This window comes from Platichthys flesus, chromosome 7 (assembly GCF_949316205.1).
Source record: "Platichthys flesus chromosome 7, fPlaFle2.1, whole genome shotgun sequence".
NCBI classification, from domain to species: domain Eukaryota; kingdom Metazoa; phylum Chordata; class Actinopteri; order Pleuronectiformes; family Pleuronectidae; genus Platichthys; species Platichthys flesus.
Window position 1 is genome coordinate 20991502 of NC_084951.1, and position 26657 is coordinate 21018158.

The 26657-nt window shown below is 44.4% G+C and overlaps 1 protein-coding gene across 1 annotated transcript in view; it reads right to left on the minus strand.

Annotated features, from left to right (window-relative positions):
- Positions 1-26657, minus strand: part of LOC133956950 (cadherin-4-like) — a 198469-nt gene that overhangs the window by 28035 nt on the left and 143777 nt on the right. The window contains exons 5-7 of the mRNA XM_062392323.1: positions 23121-23318; positions 5049-5204; positions 801-945 (exon numbers count right to left, since the gene is read on the minus strand). Of these exons, the coding sequence (XP_062248307.1) occupies positions 801-945; positions 5049-5204; positions 23121-23318 (499 nt within the window). The remainder of the gene's footprint in view (positions 1-800; positions 946-5048; positions 5205-23120; positions 23319-26657) is intronic.

The following is a 26657-nucleotide window of genomic DNA, read 5'->3' on the forward strand; positions in this document are numbered from 1 at the left end:
ATCACAATGGCATCGCATCAGCGGGGTAATTTCATTAAGCTGCACTCTTAGGGGGTTTAATGTGGACCCTTTGTACGGGCGTCCTAAGCTGTGCCTGACAGGATTAGGTCTCCTTAATGACTCTTTAATTTGCAAACTAATTCAAGTCTGTAATTGGCCTTCCATTGAAACTACTGGAGCTCTAAATTCTAAAACGCTATTTTTTTCATGATTATTGTTTAGCAGAATGTCACGCACGCCGCAGAGACATGTCTGCTGTGTGGGGGGGTGGGGGGGCTGATGGGAAAGGGAAGGCAGGATAGCAGAAGAAGAAAGAAAGAAAGAAAGAAAGAAAGAAAGAGAGAAAGAAAGAGAGAGAGAGAAAGAAAGAAAGATTTTATTGCAGTTCTGGTGCAATACACTTGGCCTCATCAGACTCACACACATGCATGCACACACAGAGAGCTCATCTCCGGGATTCTTGCGCTCTGAGGTTGCACATAAAATGACCCAGTGGTGCTAGAGAGTGGCGCATTTAATCCTCCATCTCCTCTCCACCCTGAGCACCTCTTTGCTTTATGGCCACTGCCGATGCCCGACTAAATGAAAAGCCACTAGAGGAGACAGAGCCTCCGTCTGCTAAATCAGGGGGAATGGACATTTCACAGTCGGGTCAGAGATAGCCTGGTGCCGTCACACTTACGACACAATACCAGTCGTTCACTACCCCTCCCTTCTTCTCCAATAAAATCACACATTTATTTCATCTTTAATTCACACAAACTGCTCCGGCTTCCCACTTGACTTCATGTTCTGTGTACCTGGTTTCGAGCCTTCGTCCACGGAGCCATTGTAGACCTGGTTTTTAAACTCAGGTCTGTTGTCGTTCATGTCGATGACGAAGATGTACAGATCGATGGGGTTCTCCACCTGGTTCCCATTCATGTCCACAGCGTGGGCACGCAACTGAGAAACACAAACACAAAAAGATTAGATATGGTACAGCACACAGTTATTACTGATGTTCAGAGAAGGGATGAGTTTATGAAAAGGTTCAGGTACCCATTTGAGTCATCCTCAGTTATTTAGTGACACTGGGCAGAACAAACACACAACAATATAGATTTTATTAACATTTTGGATCTTTGTATTGTTCTGAGGACAAGTCACTGTAAATGATGTGTTTCTGGGACGTCTATTTACTTTGGTGACCAAAACCACATTTCACTGAACTTAAGTCTATAGTTTAGATACATTTTAAGACTATGAAACCTGCACATATTAGAGTTGAAGTTTTATATTTGTGGTTGGAGATGGTTATTGTCTTATAAGTGGCAACTTCCAGATTGAATTACTTAATACTGTCAGCTTAATTCTGCTGTGTTATTAACTGGGTTTGTATATATATATATATATATAGGAAAACAAAAAAAACAAAACCCCCAATTCATTCCTCATTCATTGTATTACTTCTGAAACCCACGTCTCCACCCTGTGTCTGCTGTCTACATCAATATCCTCCTTAAATTATTAACTTGTGTTTTGTTTGTGCCTTCAATTTAAACAGCAAATTTTCCAAACAGTTGTTGGCATGTTTGAAAAATCAATTCCGATAAACACACCTTTACTCTTTCAGATTATTCCCAACTGTCTCCACTCACAGACGTGAAGAAACTAAGATGCAACATTAATAAAACACTAAACAAACTGGGAGCAAGTGGATTTCTCCTTCAAAGTAAATACTTTCAAAGCCAAACAGAAAAATACCTCAGCACCATTTTCTGAATTTGGCATTTTATCATTCTCAATAACACAATGATGGATAATACGTGTATTTTGAATTCTCAAGTTTAAAAAAGACTAAAACCCAAAGACCAACATAAAGTGGGGTCATAAGTCAAATGCTGGATATTTTTCTTGTAGATTTATTGCCTTTGCAATCGTGTGCTTTGGAGGGACTTCTTATCTTTTCTACACTCAGTCCCCAGAAGAATATATTTCAGCAGCACCCAAAACCAGAGACATCTTATTTTATTGGAAGTCGGCTGTGCTGGGAAGCCAAGGTTTCTGTTTCAGGATCACGGCGTTGAATCCCAGGGCCGACATTCCGTTTGATTTTGTTTGAAAGGGAGTCGTGAGATCTTCCGCACAGTCGGCAGATCTCAAATTCAACACAGACCAATGGAATCGCCAACCAGGATTTTCCCCACAAAGTTTGGACATGAAGTTAATACAGGAATCAATACGTGATGTAAAAAAACTGTCCTGGCTGCTTCCTCTCTTTTGAAGTTTGTGGTAGAAAAAAAAAACTGAAACCGAACGAGACCTTGAGAAAATAACAGAGTTATCAGGGAAATGTTGACTTTGAGTAAGTGTTTGTGGTCTGTTGTTATGCAGCCATACGTGAAGGTCAAAACAACAGACCAAAGTGGCAATAGAAAATGAACCGCTCGCTTCAGTTTAAGTCTGTTTTGATTCCCTGCACCTTACCTGGGAATGTTTACATCCCTGAACATGACTTATTCAGTGATCCTCCTGTCAGGTGGTAGCACTGTGGGATATGTTTAGTTTATACGAAGGAGAAAGAAAGAAAAAAAAAACGATCTCAGATACTATCTACATCCTGCTCCTATCAACATGGGCTGATAAATATTTTATTTATAAAAAATGTCGGCAATCGATTTCACAGCAAAGGATCCTCAGACTTGTTAAGGAGATCCATCTATAGGAAGGCCAAGGGAAGAGGGAGGGCCCCGTGGCTGGAAGAAGGGGCTTCTGGAAACAGATTGCAACGCAAGACCTCTCTTCCCACCATGTGTGGAGAATGGAGGGAATCGTTCTCTTTCCAACTGAGCCTGTCTGATGGGAAACACACTACCTGGTCACTGCAGCAGCATGAGAGCCAGATAAGTGGAATACCCTCTAGGCTCATTTCGGGAGGAAATAGAATAAAAAGAATTCACCACTGGCTTCTTCTCCTCAGAGAGGTGAAGATCTCCTCGGCTGCTGCCTGTCCACTCCTCTCCACCGGTCGCACTCCACTCCACACCTACCACGAAATTGCGTCCCCAGGTCTCCCAGAGGTTAATTTGACTTTACTTTTTTCCACTGCATTGTCTGATCTGTCCTGCACCCAATATCCGTGCACGCTGCCATCGCATCTCGTTTTGCAGGAAGCCAGAACCCCCTTATCTCCCCCAACCCCTCATCCCTCCATCCTGCATGCACCCACACCCTAATTCAATAACAGCAGGAGTCAGAGATTACCGGCATGTTTAAAGAAGGCAAAATGTAATTCTGGGCCCACATTAAAGTTATTATCTTGAAAGGCAGGGGGAGAAAAACAGAGCGTACCATGCGGCGCTCTGCATTTGCCAGAGAGGAAGCATCCTGATAGAGATAACAGCAGGCCAGATGCTCCAAGGTTTTTCTCCTCATAAGAATGCATCTTGTGTTGCTCGGCTAGTTTTGAATTTCAGAGTGCTCATTCTTTTGAGAGTGAAAAAGAACTCGACCATAACTTTGTTCTGTCCTTGCATGAAATATGAAGTAAACAAATGAAAGAGCACAAAGTCAACTTCTAACTTTGTTGTGTTGTCGTTTTCCTGGATAATGTTGCTCACAATATTTAAAGTTTTACAAGAATCGGTTTAATTGCCGTCTCGTCCTTAACAGCATCAGAGTAATGGATCGGCAACACCTTCGCTCATCTGTTTACATCTTCACCTTGTCTCATCTGGTTTCCCCTTTCAATTTGTATTCCACACCATTAACGAACACTTCTCTTCCACAGCAAACACTGAATTCAACTAAAGCAGCCTTTAGAAAGCCTTTCTTAACAAATCACCTCATTGATTGGATTCTCTCGCAGGTATTAATCTGCTCGGCTCCCACTAAAAGGTTGGGCCTGCCAGCTCTCTAGGACCGTTACTCAGACTCGGCTTCCACAGAAAAACAAGAACGGCGGGTTGGTTCAGAGACAGACACAGAACTGTAAAATGATAAACCCACTGTGGTTACTACACTACGCCCCAAACCTTCTTCGCGTGGCGGCGGAGAGAGACTTGTGGAGAGACTTGCTCAGGCAGAAAAACAAGAAGTTAGTGCTTGATTAAATTTTAAATACACTTTGCCTGACTGCCTAATATTTCCATTCTTAGAGCAGCATGCACAGCACAAAGGCTGCAGAGAGATGGCACTTTCATTCTAGAGAAGCAGAGCCGAGGCAGGTGTTGGTATTTATGGGAGAAAAATGGCTTCAGACCAGCAGGGCCATCAGCCACCATTTCACTTTTCTGTTTCATTTTAGGTTTAACTGTCTATAAGCATGGGCGACATGACTGCTCCCCAAAAGTGAAGGAACAGCGTCTTGATCGCCCCCTGTTGACCTGCTTCAGGACACATCATGACATCCCTCCTCCTCCATGTTAGTGGATAGGACATTGGCAAAAATGGAGGGAAAAAACACTATTGATATAATATGTCTGTCATTTTAGGGTAATTCTCAACCCACTGATGTATGTCCTAACTAACTAACTAAGTGCTCCTTTTAGGGGTAAGATCGGTTTATATACATTTTTTTATGATTTTAAATGTGATCAGCTGAGAACTCAATGATCGATTATTACTTTCCCTGACTTTATATGTCACCTCATCCTGATGATTTGCATATAACAGAAGTTTCCATCATTATTTTCAACATCACTGTGCACTACACTAATCTCTGCTGTGATTCAATTTGTCCATGCTTAATAATGTAGTGCAATATTCTTATGTAATGTTTATGGAATGGCTTTTCGCTTAATGGCTTCTAGAGCTGTTTTTTTTAATTTTGTAATTTGTTGTATTATCTGTTGTAGTTTTTCTCATGTGTAACTACACAGATTCAGATTCAAACCCACTTCTGCCGAGGTGGTAAAGGAACTGTTTTTGTCAAAGGGTTTAACGGCTTTATAATCCTCTTAATGAGTTTCATCTCAAAGGTCATCGCCAGTGTGGTGTGCATGGAAGTGTGTGTGTCTGTGTGTGTGTGTGCCGAGAGAAAGAGAGAAGGGGCGAGAGACACTCACGTGGTAAGACGAGCGATGTTCTCGATCTAGAGGTTTGGTGACGAACATCTTCCCGACCACGGGGTCGATGCTGAACACCTCATTGGGCGGTTGATCCGCTCCCACCCCAGTGATGCTGTATCGGATCGAGATGTCCTGGTCCTGGTCGGAGCGAATCTGCATCACATGAAAGAGAAGAACAGGAAATCAATGGGGAGATTATCGGCCTCATGATGTGTTTCTAGAAGCGACGCCACTTTCTATCTCACTTCTGTCTCTACCCCAAAAGAAAGTCTTTCACACAGATCCCCACGGCCAACCTACACCTATTGGTTAAATATACACAGTGAGGGGTTTATGATTCAAGCACCACACTGTGAAATATAAAAACTGCGGAGTTTAATAATCTAAGAAACCTGATAGTACATACTTTTCACTCGGAACTCACACACACACACACACACACACACACACACACACACACACACAAACACAAACACACACACACATCACAGTTGGGCATTTGGAGGTAGCACATACTCAAGGATTCCATTAGTGCTGCTGCAGGGAGCACTATGCTTTCGGGTTGGCAGAATTGGACTGCCTCAAAAGAGAAATTTAAATTCAATATTTCTGGGAGGGATAAATGAAATGGACATTTATTTACTTTAACGGTCAGGTAGTGATTTAGAAGGACTTCCCTTGAGTCATGCTGGGAAAACAGACAGGCTGTGACCAAAATGACAATTAAAAAGGGAAAGGGAGGATTTGAGGTTATAATTTCTGTGTGATTAGGGAAGCAACAACAGACAACATAACAATAAACAGCTCTTTTTAGGAGGAGGAAAAATAGGGCAGAGGAAATAACAGCCTCAGATCCAGGGTGCACACGAGTGCAGCATTATTTAATAACTGTGGTATATAAGACTCACAAAGTTTTCTTAAAAAATAAAATAAAAAGAAATGTATTTTGGCTCAGCTGTCCTCGCTGGATAGAAAGCTCGGAGCCTTGTGCAGCAGGTCTGTGATTTGGTCTGAAGCAGCGCGTAACTGGGCCTCATCTGGAGGAGCTTTTCTATTAGGTGCCCAAATAGTCCGAAGCTCCGAGGGTGCTCTCTCTTCCCAATAAGTACATGACAACCTGAGAACATCAGCTGGTGTATCCGAATGACTCAATCACACACAGACACAGACACACACACGTACGCACACAGAGAGGCCCAACCTTCTTCTTTTGTTCAAGGACTATTTCAGTGGAGATCCTGAGTGCACAAGAGTAAGACTGTCCACAGTTGTCTCCATCTTTCACCACTCGTGGAACCAATTTAGCCGCACTTTTGACACACCGGGAATTCTGCCTCGCCAAGAGAAAATTGCCGGCGCAACTAACAAGGACGAGGTAAGGACATGTGGTATTAGACAGGTGTCATCCCGACTCTTCCTGCCGGTGGAAAAAAAAACCTGTCACCACCACCAACACCGCTATTATCACAATCTGCCTTGTCTAGGTTCGGCATCCACGTTATCGTCAACTCCCTTTTTAGAAAAAGCGCAGTGGAGGTGCGTCTCCATAATCAAACCAAAACAATCATTTATAGACACGTTAGCTGAAATAATGCGAGAGGAGCCGTCACGACAGCTCACCCATTCTATTTGTGCAAGTCTGTGTTTATGTGTTTTCTCGGGGGAGTAGCGGGGGGAGAGCATCAGCACGCTCGGCACATATCTCAGCGAATTACCGCTGACAGCTATGATAATTAACGAGCTGCAGGCATCGACCGCCATTACTTCAAAGAAAATCCACCCGTTCACCGCCGACAGACTAACAGCTATTCTAGCGAGCGGCCGGGTTGAACTCCCGATGTACCGCCATTACCCTCCTGTGCAGAAGAAGCTACAAGACCACCGCACGCCGACTCCATCTACCTCTCCTGTCGCATTAGAAAATACAAGCAATTACTACACATCCGCCTGCCAAACTGTCTCCCCCTCTCCTTCATCCCCCTGTTCTTCTTGTCTCTCCCTTCTCCTCTCCATCTCCTTCTCTCTCATCGCCACTCCTCCCCTTGCCTCTCATCTCATACTCTCTCAGCTCTCTCTCTCTCTCCCCAGCTTTCTCTCTCTCTTTCTTCGCTTCAGGTCTCTGTGGGGACAGAAGCCATGCATAAAAAATGGAAATTACTTCAATCCGTTGGCCCTGGCAGTGCTGTATAAATCCTCACTAGTTAGGAAGTGATAGCTCTCCATAATTCCATTTGGGTTTTCCCCGCCCCTCTGGTTTCCCACCCGTTTCCAAGTTGTCCTGCTTTGGGGGGAAACGAGCTGCAGCTCCATTTTTCCACAGTCTTTCCTGCCAATTAGCTCGCGCTCCCACAATGTTCACGTAGACGTTCTAAATTGTTAAGGGACGGCGCCAGGATCCTCATCCTCGTCTGTTGCGACCACATATTTGAGCATGGCTGCACGTGCACACACATGCACATTTCGAGCATGGGCGCTTTCTTCAACTTTTTTTCTCTGTGCCAATTAAAAATGTACGGTAAACAGAGAGAAAGTACAGTTTCACCTCCAGTCCTCACACTTGGCTTGTTTGTCTCGGGGCGGAAGGCGAAGTGATGACAAAGTGCCTCCGCCATGACGTCTCGACTCGTGATTAATAATGTGTGTAATGTATCACATTTAAGGGTTCCAATAAAGGCCGTCAATAAACTGAGTCGGCTAAATGTTGTATACGCTCGTCTCCTCCTTTTATCAGAGAATACTGTGACAGACAGGAAGTCATTTCATCAGCAGGCAGCTCTCAGTGTCATTTTTGCCATTTCTCAGCTCTAGAAAGGAAGTGAATGTGTTGGAGAAAGAAAAAAAAGAGCCTTGTATGACACAAATGCAAAAAGCTTCTCATGACTATATCAGGGCTTTTTACTTCCTTTAATGAAGAGAAGGAGGATCTCTCTCTCTCTTTCTCTCTCTCTCTCGCTTTCGCTCTCTCTAGGTACACTGCTATCTTGCACTTCGAATGGGACAGACACCACACACACACACACAAAAATAAAAAAGTAAAGGAGTGCCAATAATAATCAAAGATATATTTTTTCTTTTTCCTTTGTTCCCTCAGATTTTTTCTGCATTGTCTTGATAATGTGTGTGTGTGTGTGTGTGTGTGTAAGGGAGAGAGACTGGACGAGAGGCGCTCGGCCGAGAGAGTCTGACAGAGAGAGAGAGAGAGAGAGAGAGAGAGAGAGAGACAGAGAGACAGAGAGAGAGAGAGGAAGTCATGACTGTATCATTAGGCATCAGAAATTCGACACCGTCTAAATGACCCATTTGTCAACAGATCAAAGCCGCTCCCTTCATTACTGACGACTTGTCGGCTTCTTAAGCAGATCTTATCAGTGAGCGCGGCTCCCCTCCGCCAGGCGAAGCTGAATCAAATGAGAAATGATTGTGCCACTGGGTCCACGGGGGACAGCAGAAGAGGAGATGGAGGGAATGAATAACACAGTCGCTCTACTACTGCAGTCACCGGGGTGCGGAGGAGTTTAACTATCACTTAAAAATTCATGTTAACTAACAAAGTATCCAGCTACTGCTCCTCAGATATGTGACCACACTGCATGTTGTAGAAACACGACGTCATTATTTAAAGATACGATGAAATACACATTTAAATTAAATGAATCCAAAGTTTGGATAGAGCGATCTATACTGCCAGCCTACAGGGCAACATTAGTATGAGATATGTATAAATACGTGAGGAGCTATATACATTTTATCAACTCTAAAGAAACAGATGACATCTAATCCATTACAATTTACATATATGGGGTCAATCTAAATAGTAGAAATATTAGAACCACCTTCACATGCAATACATAACAAGTGATCCTGTAAAATACAGATAAAGTCAAATTAATATATCCAGAAATATCTTTGACTGCTTTAGAACCAGAACTGCTTTTATTGTAATAACAAACCAAACGAGGAGACGAGTGGAGACTATTCTTGTTAATGATGGATAAGGAGGTAAAATTGTACCACTCAGATGATGATCTCAGACATTGAGTGACCAATTACATTTGAAACGTCCCCTTCCACCCATCCCTCATGTTCACAAGCAGCCCACATGATTGACAACACGGTTTTCTGTGTGTCAGCTCTGTGTCATTAAAATCCGACCAGTCAGCCGAACCTGAACCAACCATTTTGATGATTTCTCTCAAATGCCTCGAGCGTCTCCTGAAACGCTTCCTGGACCTTAATCCATCACGGTTACAATAACAGAGAGTGGACCGGGAGTGACCTGCTGGACTTTCATTGCTGTGACAGTCATACACACACACAGTTACACAAACAGTTTGTTTAGGTATGCAGGCACAACAAACTACTTGGTTCGGTTCAGGGTGAGATTTGTGGTTTCAAATGAAAAAAAACCTTTTCAAGGATCACAAACCTTTCTCATCATACAGTTATTAATATGCAGTTTCTTTTATTGTATTGTCGACACATTCATTCACACCAACCTTCTCCTGAGCTCTTCACACTATCTCCCACACTACCACTCATAGAGGTCACTTAACAATACAACTTGAATACGGATTGCAACAAGAAGCTCGCACAGATGACCTTTGTGGTTGCGTTATACAGTCTCTTGAAATCAATGCATGAATAAAGTACTTTACACGTTATATACTGGTCTATTCTGTACTTTTATATACACCACATTTCATGCTTTATTAAAACACATCTTAACCAACAGCTTTCCAAACATGCATCCAGCAGTGGCAATAGTTTATCATGGGAAACACTGATTCATAAAGGGAACTAGATATACTGTAAATTACTGTTACAGCTACATTTTATGAAGAGACAATGCGAGTAAAGACTAAACCCGAAGAACCATAGCCACAAGTACAAGCACAGCTAACTGGGGATCATCTAATAACTGGATCCCACCGGCCACATGGAGACTCCTTATGAGTGCAAATATCCACCAGGTGGTATTTGCATTCCTTAGTTAAGAAAGTGCAGATAAGATCCATTCATACAGTTGATGTTTGGATTCACATCTTCATCCGAGGCTAAAACTGAGCCAGGTCAGATTTATATTCATATTCAGTGAAAAGCCCAAACAAAGGCGACATGCACTGGATTTGTTTCTGACATTTGATCTGTGTTGAATAGAATTTAAAGACGTGCATGGCTTTGTTTATAGAGAACAGATTTAAAATCTCACGACCTCCCTTTTTGTTTTTATTCAATTTTCCTCAAACCCATGACAGAAGACAGAGGACGTATCGGATGTGGCTCTGGTGCGGCTCCAGCTTGGAGACAAAGTGGCCTCATGTTCGTGTTTGTGCCAGAGAACGGTGCAAAAAACAGGCCACAGCAAAGCCTCAAAACCATTGTTGAACAGTGTTTCTGGAAATCACTTTGCATCGAGCTGAATGAAACCTTCAGTTTCACAACACATGGAAATGGAAGGCGGCCTTTCAACTTGAATTGCTCTGTGCATTATATCTTCCAGACAGCTTGAAATGATTGGCCGGCTTCCATTTCTTTTCTTGTGAACGGTTTTAGAAAAATACGGAAAAATCTAAAAGCATAACACACTACAAGAGATGACCCGTGTACTCAGCACTTGTATACACTTGTATACGAATACTGTGGGTGGGGGGGGGGGGGGGAGAACGCAAAATGTAGCCACAATAAAAATGTAAAACACTCTCTTGACATGGGGCAAAACTGAAATCAGCTGCTTTGAGTTGATGCATTTCCAGAGAAACTCCTGAGATTGAAAAAATAAATCACTATCTGGTTTAAACATGTCGCACACAAACACGATAAGGAACAAACCCACAGACACAAAGGCACAGACCTGACTGTGCCAATTAGTTGTGCAGCAGAGCCGAGATGTGTTTCAGAGAACGACACTGGTTCAGGGAGCGGGACGGCAGAAACAGTCTGTCGCCTTCAGACGGCAAAGTCAGAGCATACACAGTTTCGAGAGCCCCCCCCCCCCCCCCCCCCGAAATAAACAGGGATATAAACTCCAAACACAAACACCGACAGGAACAAACAGAGATAGCTTATGTTCCCGGAGCTTTGCGGTAAAGCCTAACAGGCAGACAAGAAATCCAGGTACACGGCCAACAGGTCACAAACAACCTCTGAAGAGAAAAGCCTCCTCTTCAAGGGCGAGGTCTGTGGACGGCCTCGTGTATCACACACACGGACCATCTGTCAAACGCTCTCTGTTCTACACGCAGAGATGAAAAGACACCTTGTGTTTTGCAGCGAGTCAGCAAGGTGTTTGCATTAGGAGCTTTCATGGCCCTTTTTTTAAAAACAAAGAATTTTGCTCAGGCTTTGATGTTGCGCGTTGTAACTCTTCAAAAAGAAGGGCAGGATTGATGTAGACTACCTCAGTCTTACCAGAAGTTATTCCTTTCAAAAAGCCCTCTCGGTCAGTTAAACGCAAAAAACATAAATTGTATAACATATTGTATTAATTAGCTGCCGTGGACTGCACAGCCGGCCTGAACAGATGTACCTGTGGCTCTGGAACAATCGGCTGAAATGTTGTTTCCGTGAGAGAACGAGGAGCATCCAACCTGATGAAAGACATTTAATCAATACTCATGTCCTCCTCAAGTTGAATTTTCACAACTTCATCTATTGTCATCATCAGGTCCAAGTGTGATAGGGTTAAAATGTGTTGTTTAGAGAGGTTTTAACACCAGCATTGGAAATGCCTGGTAAACTGTCAAAAACACTATTTTTTGAATCGGCGAGTTTGAAAAATAAATGTTTGCGATTAGAAATGATTGCATTCACCCACTAGATTCAAAACTGCAATTTAGTTTTTCAGGTAATCACTTCTTCTTCTTTCCTACAAAACAGCAGTGGTGCTGTACAGCCATGGACAAGTACTGTTTTTTAGAGCGGCGAAGGGGAAGTGATTTCTGGTAGTGTGGCATTAGCCACAGCTACTTACACAGTGGCTGCACTTTAACAGCTCTTTACAAAAAATAATGGCTGTGTTTTCCTAAATGTATTTTACAGTTGACCGTTCACCCTGAGCCAGGACATAGAACAACAACAGCCATCATCAGTTCAACACAGAGCTGGTACATAAAGCCGTTACATATGTTCTATAAGTTGTTATGTCTTTAATATTTTATCAGTACTCTGCTGATAGAGAAAGTCCAGGCATGAGAATCAGTATCTGTATTTTGTGTTAAGGAGGGCTACGTGTTAAACCAAGGAGGTGAACATGGTCAAGATTAAACCTGCTAAACATCAGCATTCTACCGCTGTGAGCATGTTAGCATACTGAGGTCAGGCTTTACATCTACGCACCCTCAGGGCTGTTAATATGGCTGCACACCCTTAGTCTTGTTTGGGTCATATTTGTGCCACATCTTCTTTTTCCCTTCATATTGATTTGCAAACAACAGAATCTTGCTCTCATCTCTCTTCCACTTTGTAGTTCTGCTCATCATCAGATGGTCAAACCTCAACCACTGCTGCTCACCTCACTCCCCCACTGGGTTTGAATAAAGGCAAACTCAAGATGAAGTTGTTTTGAGGTAACTTTTGGCTGATACATAATAATACTAATAATACATGTAATGGAAGATAATAAGAAGAAAGACTTAGGATAAAAGCACAAAACTAAAAAAGGAATACAAATAAGTAAAAAGGATAGATTTCCTTAAAAGCAAGAATATAGAAATAGGTTGTGAGTTGTTTCTTAAACCTAACAACAGGATTAGCTTGTCTGATGTGAGGTGGGAGTTTGTTCCATATCTTTGGTGCATTGCAACAAGAAGCTGGTTCCCTAAACCTTTTGTCGTTCATCTTTGGGATGTTGAGCTGCAGACAACCTCAGGGAACGGTTAAGTACACACTCCGATAAACAATCAGAAGAGTACGAGGGAGCTCTACCATAACTTGGAGAAATAATCATTTTTATTGTGGCTCACAAATGCTGCAACATCATCAAATCACTATTGTATGATTGCAAACAAAATTTATAAATACAACTAACTACCAAACCTGTTTTGACCTTAATGGAATCTTACACAAATATTCCCAGCCCTATCCCCTGGCACGCCATTTCCAGATCCACTGAAGGGGCCGAGAGGACGAAAGGGCAAAAAGATAAATCTTCCAGTTTCCTCCAGCTTAATGCGAGTGAGCGAGAGAATAAAAATGGAGAGATGGGGTGTTTTATGTGTCTCTGTGTTATCTTATTGGAAGCTGGAAGTTCTGCAGGTGCAGATTATTAAAACAGATCTTTCCCCACATTAGGGAAAAAAGCGCGGAGTAATGGAAGTTAAGCAGTGAATGACTTTTCCAATTATTGCACTGTGAAAGGAGTCTGGTCTTCAATAGTGCAGGCTTATGGCAAATTAGTGGAGCCCTTCTCCCCAGAGGTAACAATGGAATGACTCGCCCTCCGCACTCCCCGTCTTCCAGGCAGAGAGAATGAAAATAAGGCAGCCATTGTGGCGGCAGACAAAGAGCGGACACACCCCCCCTAAGCTTTGCTTTAGCAGGGTTAAGGTGTTAGGGCTGCCATCTCACTCTCACCCCTCTATTTTCCTCTTCCCCTCTCTCTCTCTCTCTCTCTCTCTCTCTCTCTCTTTCCGTGAGGAGATTGATTAAATTGTGAAATCGGCAGTGTGATGGATGCATGAATGACTTCTCCAGTTGCTCCCTGTTGGCTTTGACAAGGACAATATCAAGGACCCCCCCCCCCCCCCCCCGTTTCTGCCCCCTTTCCTCCCTCGTCCCTTCATCCCCAGGAAACCCAATCTGGGTAATTAGAGTGTGGAGTGTTGGAGAGAGAGGGAGAAAGAGAGAGAAAGAGAGGGAGAGGGGGGACAGTGACATGAAATATGCTGCTATAGCGATTTCCCCAGCCATTTACTCGCCCAGCCAAACTCCATATATATATATACACACGCACAATACTGCTTCGACCACTTTTCACACACCACTATCGCCCTCCTCTTCCAACCCCCCCCTCCCTTTTTCTTCTTCTTCTTCTCACTTTCTACATCTACCAGGCTGCGGTGGAGATGAGAAGTGCGGACTAGAGAGAAAATGAAGGGAAGAAAAGAGAGAGGAGAGTGAGAGCTAGGGGGGAGAAACTGTGAATTGACTGCATCAGCAGAACCCCGTGGCCGAGCATGAGCCTTTTGGCCGGAGAACTGGAAACAGGAAGTGTGGAGAAGTTGCCAGGACTTTGAGTGGACATCCGTCTGGCAGGATGGATCGACAGTATAACAAAAAAAAAAAGGATTCCAAGGCATTCCCCCTTGACCAGACATATGACCTTTGTGGGATCCTGTGCCGTAACTTGTCCTTTTTTCATCCTAGTCAGAGAAACATCCACTTACGTCATTGCACACACATGTACACACACACATGTGCAGTGGACACAGCTGAGGGGACATCCCAGCCTACAGGGACAAACACTCTGGGGGTATCACGAGGTAAACAGATGTCTGAGGACCCGGGTGTGAGTGCAGAGGCGGTGGTGGAGGAAAGGTGTTGCTGGTGGAGGCGTGGAGCAGTGTGCACGTTTGATGTCGACTGGAAGCCTGACAAAATGGGCCGCTCCCTGCCAAGCCTGCCCCTGCCAAGCACAGGCAGAAACTGAAGAGGGGCTGGACCTTGCCCATGCCGCTGCTGGGTGTTTTGAAAAGTTGCACACGCACACCAGCACAAAGACACACTCGCTCATGTACACACACACACACACACACACACACACAATCCCAGTGCAGTCCTCTAAGTGTGTGTCAGAATGTTTCCCAGGATGTTCTGGCTCCCACTAACCAAGCGAGGGATTCAGCTTGGCAAACTCCACCTCAGCAAGAGTCCAGCTGTCATCTTGACAAATGAACCTTGGATGAGTGAGGAGGTGTGTGTGTGTGTGTGTGTGTGTGTGTGTGTGTTTGTGCAGCCCAGCCATGCATGTGTCTGTGGATTCAAGCCGGTGTATTTTCTGCTGGAGCATAAGCATATGTGTCATAAGAACGTCATGCAGATGGCTGGTGTGCATGTGGTTTCTGCTTTTTCGGAAGCAGACGACATGTCAGCCGGTTGATTGATTGATACAGATCAGGAAATTGATCAGAACCAGCCGTGGTCAGTTTCTCATCCCGGAACTCATCAGGAAAAACAACACAGCGACCAGTACAAATCACCTTATTTAAAGAAGCGTTTTGCACAGCCTCAGATGAACCATACAACCCCCCCCCCCCCCCCCCGCGCATGCCTCGATGCCAGGTGCTGTGCAACGAGCTATGCATCATTCTGGTTTTATTAACAATGTGCGATGTTATGGCTTTTATAGAGCGTTAGGAGGAAATGTTCCGTTCTCCTGAAAATGAAGAGCAAATAAAAATGTGTAAAGCAGCATCGGGGAATATTGGCCCCGAAATAGTTTACTCCTCTCACGACTGGGAAGCGAATGAAGGAAGCCACAAAACTGAAAGACAAGTTATAAAAACACCGGCAACTTTTTTATTTCGGGTGCTAAAGTGTTTACCTTCAGGATAAACGCGTTCACGGTGGTGATGCACTGTACGCCTGCTTGTAGCGGATCTTTATGTGTTTGTGCTCCCGCGTGTCTCTGGGTATGTATGAGCTCGGGGGACGTTTACCACTATACAAAAACACCCTCAGCCCATGACAGTCTCCATTATGCTCGCATGGAAAGATTCCGACTGGGGCCTTTCATCGGAAATGACAAAGTAAATGACAAAGTAAAGAGGATCTCTGGCTTGCATTCAAGTGCTTCAACTCAATCTCATGCTCAAGGACCCCCCCACACACACACACACACACCTTGCAATTACTCTTTTCTCCCATTTCCTCTAAACACTGTTTATCTATGTTGAATTTGTTATTTTGTCTCTCGACCAGTAAAGCGTGAGGTGGGAGGAAAGAATAATCTGATGGGTTGGTTTATCTGCATGTCTGATTTGTCTGTCTGCCCTGCTTTCCATTCTGTCCCTCTGTCTGTCTCTCTGTCTGTCCCTCTGTCTGTCTCTCTGTCTGTCCCTCTGTCTGTCTCTCTGTCTGTCTGCCAGCCTGTCTGTCAGCCTGTCCTCTCCGTTCGACCGACCTTGTCTCATATCGCCAACAATCACCGCCAACCACAGCCCCTCACTTCATCACTGGTCCCCACCTCCCCGAGTCCCCTCCCGAATATCTTTCTTCCAATTTCACTGCACATTATTTTTTCATGTCTTCTGAGGAATAGATTCTTGGCTCTCCTTCATCCCGCTGATCCGCCGGGTCGCCGGGGCCAACCTCCCGGGGACCAGACAGAGGCTGTTTGTTAAGCCGTTATTTATCTCCTTCATAAAGTCCTCCTCATCTCCTATTAAGGAGCCCAGAACTGTTGCCCTTGACTCACATATAACTCTGGTGTCTTTTGGTGGGATGATTTACTGTTTAATTTAACACCAACTGAACCCAGGAGGGGAGCCCGCCTGGTGCTGCCTGATGTCATATCTGAGAGGAATGTGGTGGGGGGGATTTGTGAATATGGGTGGCTGAGGCGGAGTTTTTCTCTTGTTTGTTTTGTTGCTGTTAAGCCTAAGTCGGAGCAGCTCTGGGCCTGGACGTGCACAACCCGGCCTCGGCTGGATTTCCTTCTCTCCAGCCGAGTGCGACTGATGAACATGTTTACCGGGACTTCACGCCACTAATTTCAAAATAATGAGATATTAAACTGTGAAAATTACATTTCAGTCTCACTTCCCCCAGAACACAAAAGGGAAACAAAGGCCAAGTGCTGTTGACAAATGCATGAATGTAGTAACAATTTGTTTTCCTCATCAATACCGGTAGATTAGGAGACTCCATTTCCCCCAGGGCTGATAGATGTGATTATATTGATCTCACTAATTTCATTAGGAGGAAAGGAAATGCAGTTCATAAAGTATTTTGGTGCCGAGACAAAGGTGTGGCCCTCGGGAAAACAGTGAATCATTTGGGGGGGGGGGGGGGGGGGGGGGGGGAGACAAGACTGGAGTGTCAGAGAAAACATGGAGCCATTCTCTTCATATTTCATGAACGCCCTGGCTCGCCTCCTTGCGTGAGATATTAATGCAGCCTCAGATGCTCACCTCTCCTCTTAAATACCAGAGTCTCACACTATTCGGAAAATGGCCTAATGTTTTATTAATCAGCTGACCTGTCAGAACGGACGGCGGTGAGCATGCCTCTCCATCACTAAGACTCCATTAGCAGGAGTAACAATGCAAAGCACTCTCGACTTCCTCCCACCGGCTGTTCAGCTTCATCCCCGTACAGTCACAAGAGCAGTTATTTTGAGGGAAATAAATGAGTAGTCGTCACATGTGAAAACTTTACACTTATGTGTGAGGGGGTTGATCTACTTGTGCACAGGCTGAGCACTTAAGAAGTCAGGCAATGCTGTTTTTTTTTGATAAATGTGTTACTTGAATTTATGAAATATCCTTTGTATCTGAAGCAAAGTTCTTTTCTTGAGTTTGACTGAGTTTTTAGGCTAAAGGGAGAAGCCGGCTGATCAGAAACAAATACGTAATGACTCCTAACACATCTCTACATTGTCGTCAATTGGTGCTAAACGCTGCTGCTGGGATTATAACTGGTTACGGACTCCAGCCTGACTGCTGGTTGTTTTCACATTGATTTTAAGATTCCATTGATGAATCAGATCCAGCTTCACCATCAGTAGAGCACGGCAAAAAAGAAGACCAGCAGATATCAAATATTTGGCCGGGTGATTCGCGGTGTCAGCTGGAATAAAAGTCGAAGCTTGGGGTTTGGAAGAAGGAATACCTCGTGTGAATTCCTGACGAAGTGAAACCAAACAAGAAAAGCCAAGAGTTTAAAGTGGCCACGATCTTTTACTGAGGAAAAACAAAGAAGGAATCAAGTGCTGACACGGCTGTTTGTACTTTCTCCCCCCAGAGTGGACCAAGGTCTCTCGCCCCTTTTTTCCTCCCTCTTCAAACTTTACAGGAGGTCCAGCCATTTCTGAAAGGAGTTTAGTGTTTCCTTTATTTACTTCCCCTGGCCAATGAAGAGAGGACGTGCGGCTTCCAGGAAAGAGACTTTACGAGAACATCGAAAAGAATGCAAGACCAAACACCGCCCCGCACAAAGTCCTCTTGAATACATATACACCGGTGCACATCCTGCACAGTTCATGTGTTTGATAGACTTAGACGTAGACACACATTTAAGTGTTTTCACAGCCGGAATTTATTTAGCCCCGAGAACTCTGCAGTCCGACATTCATAAAGCGTTCCACATGGGCAGTGATGTGGTTTCCCAGTGACCGAGCTCCGAATTGGACTGGGATCCTTAAATACTCGCATCCCTAGGTTTCACCATCCTGTGGCTTCTCTGGTCGACTATAAAAAACACACAAATACACTATGGAGTCCCATTTTTCTAGCTTAGCTTTTTCTCCTCTTTGTTCAGGGATAAAGCAGAAAGGCGAACACACAAAAACCAGAACAATGAGCATTTACAAAGGCAACACTGCCGCACATACGCTTTACAGAACCTTTATGTGCCTCCTGTGTAGGACAAGTCATTTCTCTCTGTGCCCGTGTGTGTGTATATATGTTTGTTTGTGATCGAAGCATGCGTGCGTGTGCTTGTCTCAGCGGGGGGGGCGTGGAGAAGGATGAAGCGGGCAGACTCGAGCTGTGCATTGCTGGTGTTGGCCGGGCGGTGGGGTGGCAGATGCCAGAAGCCTCCATTAGACTCGAGGGAGGAGGCTGCGAGCGGCATTTCTCCGGGAAGTCTATCAGACCTAAACACAAACACAGACGTGCCTCTAATCCCGGGTCTAGCCCTACACTCCCTTCTCTTGCTCCTTTCCTTTCTCTCTGCTGCTCTCTCTTGTTCTCAATCATACCCAAACCTTTTTGTACCCCCCCCCCCCCCCCCTACATTCCCGCCCCTCAAATTCTCCAATTCAATCAGCTCCAGCTCACTTGTACAGGATGTTGCTTTTTGTTCACTTTCCTTTTCCCTCCGTTGTTTTTGTTGTTGCCTTGTCTGTCGGTGAAGCGGAGCAGTCATTAATCACCAGTAAACGTACGCGGAGGAGAAGGCAGACACCTCGGGGGGGAAATGCTTTTCTTCCGCAACATGCTCAATGGAGAAATATGTGGAAAGTGGAGCACAGGTGCTGCAGCAAGCACAATAAACACGACCAGATGCAATGCAACATGCACCGGAAAAGATGCAAAGGCTGTAAAGCTGCTTCCAGGAAGTAAATACACACAACACATAGGCCTTACAGATATAAATGGCTTGTCGATAAAAGTCCAGGATTTCAAACAAAACTAACACCTTCTCTTCATATCGCTCAATACAGGGCTTTAGACAAGTAGCCATTTATTTGGCTTATTGCTCTCACTGCTGCTTTTTCACTCGGTGGTATTCCAGTCAATATAGTGCCCCTGTGATTATTGAAAAGTACAGACGCACTTTATCGGGATATCTGGCTTCTGGGTCTCAAGGACACGCGGCAGGTGGGAAGAAGAAGAATCCTTCCAAAGAAATATTATCCAATAAAGCAACAGTTTAGCTGAAGTTGAAGAGATTTTCACGTCCCTTAAATCCAAGCTCTAAAAATAATGTCTTTCTTTTGTCACAATCGTATTACCGTTATACTCAAGTGTTTTTTATTATATTAAGAATACGGTAGAAATGAAGAGTGAAGACAGAGTGTACAATGAGTGAACAATTACCTGAGAATTGATGGTGAGAATGAAAAGAGAAAAGGAGCCTGTGAGGAATAATCTTCGTAACGATTAGCTGTTCCCTTGGGAAAGAACATCACATTTTATTAACCGTTATAATAATTGACGGTTTGGTAAATTGCCATGAAAACAGCTGTCATCCTGTGAAAAAAAACCACTACACAACTCTTTAAAATGTTCATGTTTGCCAAGTCTGATATAAACGATACCATGCCATCATCTGCATCTGCATCTCAGACATGAACAACACCACATCTCTCCTCCCTCATGTTCTCTCACAGGCCAGAGTCAGTGAACAGCAAAAATGACAAAGTTGGTTACCGGGCCCAACGTGTATTCACACTCTCATCGTGTTCCGTGGCTTGATAGTTGTTTCATCAGGGTATTGCTCACTTTTTCTGCTGACGATGGTTCTAATAGGGGGTTAAGGGAGCCGGGGGGGTGGGGGGGGGGTGGGGGATGGTAACGTTTGAGTCTTTATTTACCCGAGAAAAAAAAAAATCGATGTGTCTCCGCTGTAGGAGAAGTGCGCGGATCAATGCCAGGTTTCAAAAAGCCTCTGTGAGAAATCGATGTCCCTTACATGCTATTGATGGCTGCTTGGCTGCAGAAGAAAGAGAGCGACGTAGAACAACTGTTTATTGTGAAAGATGAGGCCCCGCTCCCTTCGTTTTAGTCTTTCTGGATCTCTTCTTCCCTTTTGTTTTCTCCAGAACAGTCGAGTGTTGCTGTTTCCTCTCCATTGCTTTCTTAGCACTTTTTTGGCACAAGTTACACACTACTCACTGTCACTTATTTTAACGGACCATTGCAGTAAGGGAAACAGGAGCTACATCCAACAGGGCTTGACGTTAACCCTTTGAGTTGCACCGTGCACCTCCATGCACAACGGACAGGGCGCGAGTGCCGGAGCAATTACTTCAGTTCTGCTATTAATAAATCGGAGTCGATATTATTTCTCTCTGAGCTTTGACACTGTCCTGGCTTTGGAGCACAACGGGAGTACAGTGCTGCCAAGTGAACATCTCCCTCGGGCCATGTCAGGCTGCGGAGCTCAGGGGCCAGTCAGCGGGGCCTCGGTCCTGACACCTGCCCGATCCTGTGCCGGCCTGATCAAAGCAACAGTGCTGCAGACCGGCAGAGATCCAGGTGAGGGCTGCTGTCACCCCCGCCTGTCCAGCTGATGGCGACTTGGTCAGGGCAGGGAGGGGAGAGCGGCGTGATGGCGAGTGGGGCCGCGTGTCACTCACTGCTCTGTCGGATGACAGGACGGCCCATTAGGATGGGGACTGACATCACAGGCCATTAGGGGAGCCGTCACACAGCCGAGCCACTCGGAGCGCTGAGCGGCACACGCAAACACTGTACGCTCCGGGGTTTATATCATTATTTAAATAGCTATTAACGTTTTGAAGTCATTGCAAAAAAATCTGTCTTCACCTTTCCTTGGATTTTGTTTTGAGTACGATTTTAAACTGAGGGAATTGAAACAGATGCACGTAAGCCTCAATTCTCCAAAGAGGAGCAACAAGGTTATAAAACTGGACTAAACACATAAACAACAAGTGAAGCAAAATCATCCACATGCCATTCAGCCCCCCCCACCCCAAGAGCTGTCTCCTTGTTAAAATCACTAGCTCTCAGTTCGGCCCTGCCTGCCCTCCAGTCATCATTAAAGAGAAAGACGGGAACCTGAGAGCCCAACAGAGGCATCAACCGGCATCACTGCCGATCCACCAGCCCCTGACGGACCTGGTTACTGCACAGAGTGGATTGTTGTTGGTAGCTCACTATACTTCCAAATCTTCCTTTGATTCGTCTTCTGCAGGCTCTGTCGCTCTCTGGTTCTGACCCAACCGTGGAGGCAGCAGAACCCGCCTGGCCGGTTTACGGCTGGGTGTCCCTCCTCTGAGGGGCTCAGCGGGCTTGAGAAAAGAGTGCCACGCTGTGCCGGGCTGTGCCGGGCCGATGGGATGCGTTCCAGCTGCAGACCCACTTCAACTCCAAATACAAAAGACCTACAAACTCTCTTCTCTTTGAAATGAAAAATAAAATAAAAAGTTTCCCTCAAGCAGCTCCCCGGGCATTTCCCTTGGGATTGGATGAAACCCGGCTGAAAAACAAAGAACAGAAACAAAACAAGACAAACAAAAAAAAAAAAACAGAAGAAGAAGAAAATAACTGGCTCCTTTGCACAATTTAAGACCCAAAAGAGATAAACTGTGAGAGTTTTGTAAACAGCGAGGAAAAGCTGATGGCTACATATTCCAGATAAAGGGGGGAGGGAAAGGGAGAGCAGGGAAAATCAGCGGTCTCCAGGAATGATGGTTTTTGATGAATTACAGCGCGCACCACAGGCTCGGAGTCGGGAGCTTCGCTGTGAACCGTCTGTTATGACAGAACCTCTGAGTTCTAAGCACTGTGCAGCTCAAGCTTCTCACACAGCAACACATTCACAAACCTTTGTTTACTGGTTTCTCTCTTACAAGCCTCAACCGCTAACCTTCACCGTGTCGTATTTATATTTTTTGCACAAATCCAAACCCTGCAGTTTTGAAGAAATGAAATTTGCTGTGATAGAAGTCGGTCGTTGTCGCCACGTTACGAATCTTGAGCGAGAGCCGGTTTGTGGAGCTGTGATTACAAGCGCCGGCAGCTGAGGTGTTGCTACCTGTAAACTCCCTGGATGCACACAGGGACACACATGCAGGGTGAGGATGCAGTCGGCTCCTCTGTCATGTTGTTACCTGTGATTCATCTCAGTTTTAATGTCCTTACGGGGGTGCAGAGGGATGAACCCCTGTCCTGCTCTTTTTGAGCCAGAGAACGGCGGCTTTTCATACGTTCTCTCTATATCTCACTGGAGGCCCAGAGTTACGGCTTCAGCAAAGATCCTGTGACAAATTCTATTGTTATGGAGCGGCTATAAAAATGGAATTGAACTTCGAGCAACCTTTTCTGAAACGGGCTGATAAAGGAAAGAAAAAGACGCACAATAGAGCAGAAATAATCATTTGTTTCCCCGTGAACCGGCCGCACCTCACAGTGTGGGAGAACTCTGCCTGAGCTCAGCCTGGGAATGACGGGGAAACCTCTCATGGTTTAAATACCATAAGGATTTTGTGGCTATAATTACATCATCGGGGGGGATGTGGAGAACCAAACCAGTTATTCTAATGCACTTTTGCTCAGTATAAAAGTCCATCACACGTCCCCAATAAGCATTCGCCGTGAAGGGGCCCTCAAGACATCCCAGCTGTGAATTCAGAACAAATCAGCCATCAGGTCTTTCACTTACGCTGACGAGCATCTGAGGGAACGGTCCTCGAGAGTTCTCCGCCACGTTGATTGGCGGGATCACCCAGTCCCTCTTCTGCCGCCGCAGACCCTTGGAGCCGTTCCGGCCAGTCGCCGAGAACATGATGACAGGAGGCGGGACCTGGAACGCGCCGTTCTTCTCCTTTCTCTCGGCGTCCTCTCCATCTTGCTTTGTGACCTTCAAAAACAACAGAAAGGTTTTTACTTAGCAGGCAGGATGTGCTTTTTCTTTTTATGAAAGCAGTAACTGATGTGTCTCTTTCAGTCTCGAGGTAGAAATTGGCAGAACAGCAAGAAAAAGAACAACATTCAAGGCTTGTGAATCCGGTTGAAATGACACATCTAATGAATTTTGATGCGTGAAGACATTGGGATTTTTAGGACTCGGTCTTTGTAAATAAGTGTCATTCAGATACTCAGAGGTTAGTGCTGTACAAGCAGCCTATAGGGAATTGAAGAGGTCTGTATCTCTAATGCTGAGCAGCAGAGCAGAACTCAAACTATGGCTGCTGACTACATCAAATCCTATCGACAACCAAATTCTGCACATTCTGTCATCTCATCACATAGGATGAATATTTAGATAAGGAAACTGTTTGTTTTAAATATAAAAACATATATATATATATATATATATATATATATATATATATATATATATTATTTGTTTTATACTATCCACTCCAGCAGCACAAGTAAACTTCCCTACTAGACACTGACACAATCACCTCATTGCATTCTGTACCATAGAGTCAGACCCATTCCTCGACCTGTATCTGTAATATGTTCTACCTATGTATATGTGATTTATGTATATATGTCGGTTAAGTGTATAAGTGTATAAGCTACTGGATGACCTAAATTTCCTATCTATCTATCTATCTTTCTATCTGGTTAAATTAATCATTAATCACTTACAACTTTAGAGCTAATGTTGCTCCGAGTCTGGTTCTGATGAGTTGGTTCATTGCTGGTGAACAGGTGTAGAACTCAGGGGCAGGCAGATAAATGTGATCTGACAATAACTGCAGTGAGGAGTTTATAAAAAGCGCCTGGCTGACCTCCAGCTGCATCGTGAAAGCCATTCTGTACACTTCTATAGTTTCTCCTGTCAATACTGCTCGTGAAACCGAAATGTAAGTATACATCATTTGTTTCTGCAACCTACAGTACTTCTGTTATCGCCACAGCCGAGGAGGAGACATGGTGTTACTATGGAAACAAAATTGCACGGTGTACATCCTGTATTTGAAAGATCTGATGGAACCGACTCACACACACACACACACAGACACACACACACTCATTCTGCTCAAAGACGTAAACTCAACATTCAAGCTAATTATCGTTTTCAGAACAAACTGTGACTGGTGCATTTATTAAGAACAGATCAGTTTTAGATTTAACAAACTGAGACTTCTTTCACTAAGTCAGGTGAAATATTCCTCAAAGATTCCTCGAGTCACACATAATAAAAGATACAGGAAAACATTTTAAATGAGTGTATGTATGTAATAGACTATTCTATTATAATGATAATGATGCTTAAGAGTGGAATAGCTAAAGGCAACAATTGGGCAAGACCTGGAGAAAGGTTATATAATTCATACTTTAACCATTTTGCTCTATTAGCTGGAACTACACTGCTATCCAGAAAATGAATTAAAGTAACTCAGTTTTCTATAATGTAGACCTCTGCAGGTGCATTGAGCTCTCACATAAACACATAAATCAGTAATTATTATTATTTTTAAGGTCAGAACAAGTCTTACACATAAACCTGTGTTATTGTCTTCTAATTGAATGTGTCACATGATTATTTTGGTCCTATCAGGATTGAGTGATTTTGCCTGTAGCAAAGCTTAGGCTAGTTTAATTAGCTGAATGATGAATAATGAGACCGAAGAGCCCGCCGGCAAATTCACTTCAGCAGCGGTGTGATATCGGAAATAAAGCTTCAACTACAAACTCACTGAAATGTTCCGTTACTTACACCCACACTGTAACTGGGACCGGGTAAAACATCTCCAACAGAGCAGCATGGGAGTGGAAGAATGCTGCACAGCTGAAGTAGGAAGCCTCAGCTCCTCGAGGCACAACATCTACTGTTTGGATTGTGCCAACTAAACAACAAACACAATGTGTTAAATCCGATGATATCGATCATTTGTGCCGTTGTGCATCAGACCTGAGCAGCACAGAACTTCTAAAGTGTGAGCGCCCGGTGTGAGATCTGAATTATTTACATGTATGCATTGGCACATATATATAAATATATATATATATACAAAAGAGACCATAAACTTCAGACTTTGTCATTTACACCGACTATAAAAATCCTATTAGCAGAGATCAAAGCTCAGGCAGGATTTACAGCCCCTCTCAATAGACAGTGACAGCTGAATCACAGACACATACTTCAATCATACAGTATTCTCCCATCATACACTTCCCTCACGCGCTCCCTGCAGGCGGAGAGAAATCAACACCACAAACCTGTCTGTTTGAAAGATGCTCAAATAAGGATTTTGAAAGGAGGCCATTTTCCATCTCCTCGTGAACATTAACTCACCCCTGAGTCACGGGGAGCTACATCAAATCCTGAAAAGAATCAAGCATATCGCCGACTTTACATAACGTCCTTCTGTGGAGATGCTGCAGAAATACATTAACAGGAACTACAGGGAATCCACTTCATTATAGATGCTTCCCGGGTGGGTAGAAAACTAACAAAAGTCATTGAAAATACAGTAAGAGAGCTTTAATTGTGTAGCCCAGGGCAGCGGAGTGTAGATAATCAGATGTTGCTCCTAACGCTCGAGTGCATTAGACATATTTACACCTCGTCAAGGTTAGGTAGGGTCCACGGCTTCACCAGGCTCATTGCTCAACTACCGTGCTGCAGATCCCAGGGGATGCAATGGATGTGCGGTACAGATATATATATAAAGGTTATTTCAAATTGACATTCCGGAGAGTTGTTCCAAAGAAAGTTTACCAACATATCTCAAGGTTACGAGGCAGAAAAGGAAAACATGTCAAGAATTCAGTCACGATTGTCTTTGCTGAAGCAATGCACCAGTTGCACTCTCGGTCTCAATCACATTTCCCTGAGCCATCCCCTTGCTCCCGCTCTCTACCCTAGCCCCTTCTCCTCCACTGTTATTGTTTCCCCTCCGTCTCTCCTCCCAGTCAGGGCTGACAACTCGTCTCGATAACAGCGGTTCCTCGTGCACCGGGGCTGTGTTCGACTGATGGTGCACCACAAGGTGAAAACAGCAGCCATAGAAGTTCCACCCGTTCCAAACATTTCTCCCACCGCGCCCCAGCACATTCCCAATTCCTGCCTTCGTCAGGTCTACCTCCGGGGCAGGAATATAAAAAAAAATACATATTTCCATTCATTCATTCAACATCCGTTCACTTGTTTATGCAGGCTGGTGCAATAAAAGCTTTTCAGGTTTACGACCTGATTTAGATAAACATTTGAATGTGTACAACTGCGAATAAAGAATGA